The following is a 10528-nucleotide window of genomic DNA, read 5'->3' on the forward strand; positions in this document are numbered from 1 at the left end:
CAGTTTCAGACGACATGTCAAATAACGATGCTGTTATAGAATCTACCGACTGTTGTCGGGTTCCCATACAATCAACAAATACATTCACGCCTGGATTCTTCACAAAATGAGCAAAGAGAAAAGTTCGAATTAACTTCCAAAAATAACTCCCTCGTGGAGGTCAAGGTCCCATTCACGGTGTTCACTGTATTTATCCATGCGCGAAATTTGTTCCGGGGGAAAATCGAAACAATTTCAAATCTAACTTTCAGCTCAGATTTCTATTGAAAAACTGGAATCACCCTATAGACATATCATACGAAATTGAATTGATACTAAATTGTGGAATAAATTTGAAGTGTTTGTTAAAATGTCAAAGTACTACTTTGCTTGCCAATCAGCACGCGACAATACGCTGTTCAAACTATTGAACGAAATTGTGTGGACTGTCGATAAGGTGGGCATTTTTAATTTTAATTATAAATTATAAGTTAAAAAAGAACATAAGAGGCAGAGAAAACGTAAATATAAGTATTGAACTGTTTTTGTATGATATTTATGCGCGCATTATGATTTGTTTGCTTGCAAAGCTGTGTCATTCAAATAGATCATAAATACCATACAAAAACAGTTCAATGCTTAATTATCACCAAGTAATAAAATGTAAGATTGCCACAAATAGGAAAACTAACTGTAGTGCTTTTCGTTTTATAACCAATTTCAATTTCTATATACCCTTATAGATCTCCATTTACGCATTACCAATCCTAAATAGCTTGAAAAATACTTCATACAGATCTCAACAAACAAAATCTTTTATACCTAATTTTTATTTTGTCATCATAAATACAGAACTGTAAACATACGTTTGTTGCAGAGATCTGTTTGCCATCCATCCTGACATAAACCGGAAGTACATCTCCCGTTTAAGGGGTCACAGTCTCCGTATAGACAATTATAGCACGTCTCGCTACAATTTCTACCAAACGTTCCTTTTTCACACACTGCAAAGTAAAGGTTGTTAAAGTTTTATTGTTTCTGATGCATCGGTGTTGAGCAGAATAAAACTATGCATATCAACAAATTGGAAACTTAAATTTCACGCAAAAATACCACACTAGGCAATTTGCACATCTAAAACAATGTTCTCAAAAGTTTATCTGAAACCCGAAGAAATGTCTGTTTTGTTTAGTCTATATATTATCCTGCTAAACATCAAAGCTAACATCTACGGTATTCTGATGTTTCGTATGATACCCGACGGACCTTTTGGGTTATTATCGTTTTGTTAATATGAAATTAGTAACTTGTACAATATATGGTTCTGAAACTGTTTACTCGTTTGTTAAAAGGGGCCAATGAGAAACCAGTACCTTGGTCGCAGTGAGGTCCAGTCCAGCCGTCCTGACAGTCGGCACCGTTCAGGCACGTGCCGTTCACGGGGTCACAAGTTCCGTTCCAGCAGTAACACTTCTGAGTGCAATTCTGACCAAAATAATCAGCATCGCAAGCTGGAACAATACAAAAAAGTGTGGAATGACAATGCTAATAGGTAAATGTGTCCAAGGCCCAACAATTATTAACAACGCATGTTGCACAATGGTGTGATAAGGGAGAGGTGTCAGTAAAGACACAACAGCATACTATAAAAGGGGAATACTCCAAGTGAAAAGGAATCAGCACTAAAGGGACCTCTTCTTTGCGATTATAATTGTAGACGCAGTGGAAGGATAGGGAGCAGGTAAACACGGTGACAGGAAACATGAACAGTGTATATTAAACGTACAAAAGTTCTGAGCAAAATTTCTAGTAATACACTGTACTACCATAATAACAGAACTAACATACTGTAGTAAAATCCTATAGTAAATTATATTTCCCGATGGATTCCACTGAACACTTACGTTCGCTACAGGTCAACCCCTTCCAGCCCGCCTCACACGGGCCTCCCGCGTAACACAGGCCGCTAACAGGATCACACTTTCTCCCCTCACAATAACAAATCTCTTTACAGTCCGCTCCGTAAGTCCCGTTTGGACAGCCTTTAAAAATTGAAGATGAATATGATAGTGTCTACTGCATTTGATTTCATACAGGTGTTTATTAAACATGTCATATACAATTAATGCTATTCATCTGCAGATTGTTCTTGTCATAAATTATCCTTTCTCAACTGACTGGTATCAATCCCTGTTTCGTTACAGCGGTTATTTCAACTAATCAGCGAGAGCAATTATATATATAATTTAGTTTTGCTATTACCTCCATGACAGAAATGTTTATAAAGATATTCGTTCACTATGACAAAAAACGTGTTTTTAGCTTTTATATTTAATAAGGAATAATAATCATAGATAGTTTGGGAGTTATACGGTATAAACCGGAAAAAAAACTGTGTGCACATTTGTGCATATGCGGTTTAAGCACAAACATGCACTCAGCTTTGTGGTATACACTGTATAACCCTAAAACTAATCCTGGTTACTCCTTAGATAAAGTCATACATGTGTACTTACTATCGGTACAAGCCGGTCCTGTCCGTCCCTTCGGACATAAGCACGTGCCGTTAACATTGTTACAGGCACTATTGACACAGACGCAGGTATTCAGACAGTCTCTTCCATACTTTCCAGCGTCACAAGCTAAAAATCACAAAACCAAGAATACACTCACGGAATACAGTATTTCTTATAAAATGTTAATTATTGAAGTATGATAGGTTCAAACTTAAATGTTTGCAGAAACAACAAAATATTATCCAAGACGTGTCAATGTATTTGTAAAGGCAGTATCGTGAAAATTTTAAGAAAAAATCATCAAAAGCGTTGACATCAGAGAATCAAAATGGAGAATTCTATGTTTTGAGATAACAAATATTGTCGTTCTTTAAATAAATATCGAGCTAGGAAACAAACGAAGTAGAGTTTCTACTTTCAAGCCCTGGTATATGAACGAGATCCAGTAATTCCGTGATAGTAAGTATTGTAGCTTAAGGTTTTGAAAATGGTTGAGCTGAACAAGTGGGTGGATCATAAAATAAAGCTGTGTTTGTATTTATAGGTCCGAATAAGATACTATTTCATTTCCCAATGTACAGCGTATTTACAGTTATGAAACACAGTGATGCAAGAATAACCAGGTCCATCTTGCTCTAGAAGGGCTAATAGAGTATCGGCCTCACCTCGATTACATGTGGGTCCCAGCCATCCGTCCCGACAGAGATTGTTCGGACATTTGCCAGTGATGGGGTCACAGGTCCCGTTCCTACAGTGACAGGCCTCCGAGCAATCCTGGCCGAAGCTATCCACAGGACAACCTGCAATGGGAACGCGGTAAGGTAGCACATGTCTTAAAGAAATCCCGGAAATAAAATGACGGAAGTAACAGAGGCACGACCAAATACAAATCCATTGAGTAGACATTACAAACCAGTCGAATTATCGTGATGATACGAGATAAAATTATACGAAATACTGTTTGTCGATTCGTCGTCACACAGAGAGTGCTTTGGAGTACAAGTTGGGCGGAGGGACGGTCCCTGTTAGATGTGGTATACAACTTTACCACAATATTTTCGCAAGATTATGTCGTCCACAGATAAGAAGACATTATGATTTCCAACACCAGCAATACCAAAGTAGGACCAAGGTGCTTAACAACAGCAATACCAAAGTAGGACCAAGGTGCATAACAACAGCAATACCAAAGTAGGACCAAGGTTTTCAAAGTTAGTATCAACGTTAGATAGTTAAAAATACTCACTTTCATTGCAGTATTTCGTGGCCCAACCAATCTTGCACCTCCCTAATGTGCAGACGCCGAATTCAGGGTCACAGCTTTCCTGTACACAATGGGGACAAATATTGCTGCAGTCGAAACCAAACGTTCCGCTTAGACAATCTGTAAAAATAATTGTTGTTTAGTAGAATACAGATGAACTGTTGAGTAAAAAGTAAGCTGTTTGTGCCAATGATGATTATGATCACTTGAAAACACTTTATCCTGTTTGTTGTAAAGATAAGTTGTTATTTTCATGCAATCGACTTCTTAAATGTTATTACAAAACTGTTTATCATACATTATAGCGGTTAGGAATATTTGATATTGATTTTAACTCATTTATTTGATATCTTTTCATCAAGAAAATCCCAGTTGTTTAAAAAAAACAGAGACATTTTATATGCAAGGAGATACTGGCATTGTATGTTATTTTGTAAAAAAAAAAAAAAAAAAAAAGTATAAATGTTCACACTTGTTTCAGACAACTGTAGGAAGGCTACGATCTTAATGAGTGTGACATGGAAAACGGCAACGCTTTCATTTTTTCAGAGAAGAAAAGTAATCTACAAACCTTCACTACACGTGGGGCCCACGCGTCCCCGCCCACAGAGGTCCCCTGGACACGTCCCGTTGACTGGGTTACATGTATCTTCAGCACATCGGCAGCTTTCGCTACACAAGGATCCAAATGTTCCATTCGGGCACACTAATAAAAATGTGAACATATTAGGTGAACTGACAGTTAATACAACACTTGAACTGTTATCAGGAAGCTAAGGTATATACAGTCTAACCGGTGTTATGAGAGTCCCAATAAGTGGTCTCTTATTGCAGATTGTTTCGTTTACAGATCCAGTTCACAATGAAATCACTACAATGGGAAACATTGAAAGTGGTTTCTTAACATTATTGGTCTCTTAATGAAGGTGTTAGCAAGAACAGGTTCGACTGTTATTCTATATAAAAAAAAAAAAAAAAAAAAAAAAAAAAAAAAAGCTGTTACAATGCAAAGGTAACACTGTACAATGCACAGGTAAAACTGTACAATAGAAAACCGATTTTCAAAATGTAAGTAAGATTTACATCGTAGGAGTAATAGACTTGACAAGGCCTTGTTAGGCTGAGTAAATCAATGGCTATAACTCTTATTACCATTGGAAACAGAATGATGGTGAGATATTAAAGGTTAGGTGATCGGTAAGGTGTGTTCAAAATCTTTCCTACTTTCAATATGTTTGCATTATGTAGTGTCCAGCCAAACCTTCTGATTATGTAATCACATTTTTACCGTTTTTTACCGCATTTTGTACTTGTCATCTCGTCAATGGAAAAAGATACAACGTTGAAGTGATTAACGTCATAGAAGTACCTCATTCCGTTGTCACCTCATTCCTCTGAGAATTTCAAAACCTAAATATTCTTTAATTTCACATTTCATTTGAAACTAACAGACTCCCGCTGAAGTGGTCTTATGAAATAATTGACGAACCTGTACTACAGTTGAGACCTGTCCAGCCCTTACTGCAAACGTTGAAAGGACACTGACCGGTAACGACGTCACACGTACCGACCTCACAGTGACAAACTCCCTGGCAGTCTTGTCCAAATATTCCGTCAAGACAGGCTGGGGGGAAAAGATGGACACAGGAAGTTAAAATAAATAGATCTTTTGTTATTTAACTCGAGTTCGACTCCTACAGCGAATTTGCTTTGGAAAGATATTACTTCGATTACAAACCAAAGAGTAAACAAATCCTGGACAGTGTTGATATCCGCATCTTTCCAACGGTATATCTGGTTTTGGTTTTCATCATTCTGGATACTTTGTACCCCAATTTTTTTTTTGCAAACTCGAGTATCTTTAAAATGCGTTAATCAGTTGTACTCACTTTCATTACAGAATTCTGACGTCTTGCCCAATTCCTCACATCCGGACCAGCACGTGCCATTTTCCGGGAAACACATTCTATCCCTGCAGTAGTCAGGACATGGTTCGTCACAGTTATCTCCCATGGTTCCGTTGCTACATCCTGCATGGTATTAAATGGAGAAGGAACGCGTAAGTAGTCTTCAAGAATGTTTTGAAGACGGTGTATACAGATATATGTATTGTGGCCACCCGAGAGCCACTTCATTCTCGAAATTACAAGGGTTACACTCACCTACGTTTTCTGTGTGTTCACATTATCAGTCTACATATGTTTAAACAGAAACTTGTAACTTTAAATCGCTGTGTGCCCTGATCAGACACATAGGTGGCAGTGCGTGAGTTATGGAGAAGATGGCGTTGAATGTCTTTTATTTATTCAAGATAGGAAACAAAAAAAACGTCTGCACATTTTCAGACATTTCTTAAAAAATGCATTATGAAAATTTGCAACCAATCAGGCTTGTAATAGCAAGGCCCATAATGTATAAACGGACTAACGCACAGTGTAGGCCATCACCCCACGGGAAAGGGGTGTTGTTGATACATTTTCTTGTGAAAATATTTATGTTTGTGTTTAAAGCTGAAGTAATATCCCGAAAAGGGCACATAACAATAAATCAGAACTCCGCACTTACCGTAAACCTCCAGTTCACACAAGACTATTATTATAACGCCTTTCTTCCCGGGCTCATGCGAAATCTCGTCTTCGTAAGTGATGTAGCGACCTTTGGCGTGACAGTCGACGGAGACGGTTCTCTGTTTGTTCCGGGCCGTCGTCTCGTGAAAGCACAACACGCCCTGTTTATAACTATCCGCCGTGTCCGACACGTACACTTTTGTGCCCTCCAGCAAAACTGTAACAAAAACTTGCCATAAGGGTACATGCTTTCCTATACAAACGACTTACAAAAAGTAAATATTTTCGATGCATGGTAATTTGTGAATAAGCGCATGAGTTTAGGCAAAAACGCTTTTGTTGTTATTGTTTTCAAACTCTCTTTTGCAAGACGTCATTTGAAGTTGCTTAGTAAAACTGATGCTAAATGCATAACGTTGCCATAATCAACTATCAGTTTGTTCTTTAATACCACACGTAAAACATGTTTCCAACATTTAACAATTTAAATTGCAAGAAGGGAATGTATTTTTTCATACTTTTTTAAAGAAATTGCAATTGGTGCGCAGACATCTAAAGTGTACGAAAAGAGGCATAAGAAAATATGTCATTTTGTCGTTAACAAAACAAACCATTTGTACACTTGCATTACTCACCCGGTGTCACAATGTCTATAACGAACTGTGTGATAATAGCCTCCGCCTCCAGATCTACCTGCCACACTGGGAAGGTGTTGGTTTCGTTTGTAGTGCACGCACACTCCCATGCCCCACTAGGATTGAACCTTTCTCCGTTAGTAGCGAAACTTTCGTTACAATAACCATATTGTGGATCGACGTCGACTCCATACATGTTCTGAACAGCCGGTTTATTCAAGGCTAAATTCACTGTAAATAAAAACAAAACTGTACACCGCTGAACGTTGGTTTTCTCCACACGAAGACCCTGTGCGCTTTGTTAAGGACAGACAACTTAGCGCAAGGATATGGTGGGGTTGGGGGCTGGTACTTTACATAGCATATAACATAATATTAAATGTATTCAGCTTCAAATTACAATAACAATACAATTTACTCTACCACACTAAACCACAAATAACATTAAGCTGGTGTACCACATAGTGTTTACTACACACAGGGATACGTTTATTACACAATACAGATATTTTTCCTTACTAGATATAGCGGGTTTACTACACATAAACAAGATTCTTTCACATAACAACACCGATATCTGTTTATAAACCCCGCTTGTTTCCAACTGTTGCTTGTGTACCTTTGCCATTTATATAATATGTAAAATGCTAAAAAGTACTTCAAAACTCTTGTTTTAATTTGACGTCACGGAATAGAGAATTATAAAAATGAAATATAGTTCTTGATATCTAGTTCAATGACAATCTTTCGACCGCATAGTGCTAATTTCATTTAGAAGGGAAAAAAGGTGACAAACAGTTGTTTGTGTTTATTATTTATCGACTTTACAAGGCGAGGCTCCGTTAAAGGTTGTGTAACAAATTTTTTTTAAAGTAGACTCGTCATGAATTTGTACTAGGACAGCGAATATCTCTGCTGAAGTTACGGGTGGTGTAATTGACCTAGTACTTGAGAAGATGATATTATTTAGCATATAGTACATCCACACTCTTAGGGTACAAAGCTCCTTGTAAACAAGTATCCAGCACATTGGCATACACCATGTATTCCGTTACCATGAAGCTGAGGAAGCCTACAGATAACTTACTAAATCATAGGTACGTTTAATATTTCTATCCGCCTTGTCACACACTTGTAAAACCTGACGAAATCATGTTACACACGAAAGTTTGTCTGAGTGCAGGAATAAAAATCTTAAAATCTTGAAGTACTTATCATAACCATCGCAATTGAAATTTTGAATATATCAATGAAATCAACATCAGACCGCATCGCTCATCAGAATGGACATATTTTATATAGCCTTTTTAATTCATACCATCAAAAAACGCATTCTTAAACCAGAAACACATCTTCAGAATAATGACAATGACATTAATCTGATAAATGTGAAATACTACGAACGATCCGTTGGTTTTTGATTCACTGGTCAGCGATTGCCATCGGTCAACCAACAAGCCCGCCTATCTCCAACGCTGATCATACTGGCCAGCGGTCATTCATGTTATCGGTAATCATCGATCTCTAAGTTTATACAGGTATGTAAACTACAAAGGTCTGGAATAACACGCGTGTTTACTGAGCGAGATGGTTCTCGGAAAACAATAGACTGAACTTCAGATGTACTGTTATATATTTTAAAAAAATATTTCGAATAAAAACGGCCTACTTTTGATTAAATTTGTATCGCCTAACTATGACCAATCGAGTCAAAATCAATACTTTTTTTGAGAATTTCCAAAAAAGGTAAGTTTAAACATGTTGTGTTGCCAATATTTACAAAGGTATTGAGCAAACGATAAAAAAAGAATCAGGAAAAGAAGATACTATAAAAAATCATTCTATTTGATAAACTGTTTAAATGGTAGAGATTAATTGGGTCTATCATACATTATGGATTTGGTATACAAAATTTCTAACTTGCGATATATTTACCACACCCTCTCCCATACGACCATCTTTTTCTCCCTTCCTCTTACCCGGGGTTTCTGGTGAAAATCGACACAATACCAACGTCACATTCTTAGTTAATTGTTAAGATATTTTGCAATTTCACGTAATGACGGTCATATTCAAACAGCATCACATCAGTTTACAAATATAAATAAGAGAGAAACGATATTTTGTAATTCATTCAAGCAAAGTGTCCTCCCCTAGGATTCGAACCCAGGACAACACAGTACTAGGCTATAGTGCTCTAAAGATATTGATGTAATGGTTATGACCTATGACATGGATACATGACCGTAGAACCAGGGGAGCACAAACTTCAGCAGATTTCCACTAGTCATGACCAATACAGAAATCCATTCTCTCCTAGGACTATTAGAACACTGAATTCACTTCCAGAACATATAGCTTAGTCACCTGATTTGAACTCATTCAAAACAGCTCTATCTGACTACTTACCCAAAACTACCCTCCGCTAGAACCAAATATTGTCAGAGCTGTACATATTTTTATCTGTCATTATACAACCTAACCCCCTTTCCCTGCCCTAATACTGGTAGATGTGTAAGTATTGTCGGTGGGGGTTGCCCAATCATTTACTTGCACATGCCTTCTGCCAGTATGAAACATACTTTCTTTTAATATCTCACCTCATTGAATCTATATTATATTATTTGTATTACAAATACTGTGTTCTTGAACCTACATTTGTTGCCATGTATCATTTTCATCTCCAAACATATTATAAAAATGTTTTATTACACAAATGCAACTTTCAAGAACACCTGATTGCGACACTTGCACTCATACTTATGAGTTCTGTCGCAGTTATCGGAAGAAGAAGAAGAAGAAGAAGAAGAAGGAGAAGAAGAACATGATCTATTCAGGACTGACACGGTCAGGTTTTCAATATCAAAGTTGAATACAAGATTCTCATAAAAATAAAGTATAGTATTTGATACGTATATTTTACGCCGTCGTACGATATTACATGTTGAAATTCACAACTGAAAAACAACTAATAAACAAACCAAAAGCACTTGGCAATGGCATGTAGTAATTATGTGCTTCCTGGTGTGTAGATAAATGTAGAAAGAAAATTAAATCAACGAAATGGATGTAAATTACACAAAAGCTTGGGTTTATTGACAAAAGAAATCGTTCAATGTATACCGTTCTCTTTTGTTTTAGCTAAGTTAAGAAAACAATTAATAAAATACGGTGACTTCATTCCTTTTTATGAAACCTAAAGGAATAAAACGTTTTAAAACTTTTCTGTCGTATTTTTTCTCAGAATCGATTTTATAGGGTGCCGATAAGGTCGATAATACAACAAAAAGAGGAGATGAACATATAAAATACTTACCGAAAGACGAAACAGCAGATATACACACCAAATATACGAGGCTAGTTAGAGCGTCCATCCCTCGCGCTCCGACCACTGGATACTTATTGAGGTATTGTCTATATACAACAGGTGGCCGTGTTACCCGCGTGGCCCGGGGAGTTACACAAGATGACTTCCACAGATAACGACAGTTGTTATAGCAAACAGATTTTTATTGTAGTTTTATAATACAAGATCATCTTATCGAAAAATGCTACATATGTAAACAC

At 37.0% G+C, this 10528-nt stretch overlaps 1 protein-coding gene across 1 annotated transcript in view; it reads right to left on the reverse strand.

Moving 5' to 3' along the window:
* Positions 1 to 10328, reverse strand: part of LOC110466680 (multiple epidermal growth factor-like domains protein 6) — a 37637-nt gene extending 27309 nt beyond the window's left edge. The window contains exons 1-12 of the mRNA XM_021523359.1: positions 10278 to 10328; positions 6962 to 7192; positions 6325 to 6543; positions 5649 to 5789; positions 5249 to 5383; positions 4331 to 4465; positions 3742 to 3879; positions 3161 to 3295; positions 2496 to 2621; positions 1884 to 2021; positions 1353 to 1490; positions 846 to 983 (exon numbers count right to left, since the gene is read on the reverse strand). Coding sequence (XP_021379034.1) covers positions 846 to 983; positions 1353 to 1490; positions 1884 to 2021; positions 2496 to 2621; positions 3161 to 3295; positions 3742 to 3879; positions 4331 to 4465; positions 5249 to 5383; positions 5649 to 5789; positions 6325 to 6543; positions 6962 to 7157 — 1639 coding nt within the window. The 5' untranslated portion in view covers positions 7158 to 7192; positions 10278 to 10328. The remainder of the gene's footprint in view (positions 1 to 845; positions 984 to 1352; positions 1491 to 1883; positions 2022 to 2495; positions 2622 to 3160; positions 3296 to 3741; positions 3880 to 4330; positions 4466 to 5248; positions 5384 to 5648; positions 5790 to 6324; positions 6544 to 6961; positions 7193 to 10277) is intronic.
* Between the last annotated feature and the right edge of the window lie 200 nt (positions 10329 to 10528).

This window comes from Mizuhopecten yessoensis, unplaced genomic scaffold (genome assembly GCF_002113885.1).
Source record: "Mizuhopecten yessoensis strain PY_sf001 unplaced genomic scaffold, ASM211388v2 scaffold11141, whole genome shotgun sequence".
Lineage (NCBI taxonomy): Eukaryota > Metazoa > Mollusca > Bivalvia > Pectinida > Pectinidae > Mizuhopecten > Mizuhopecten yessoensis.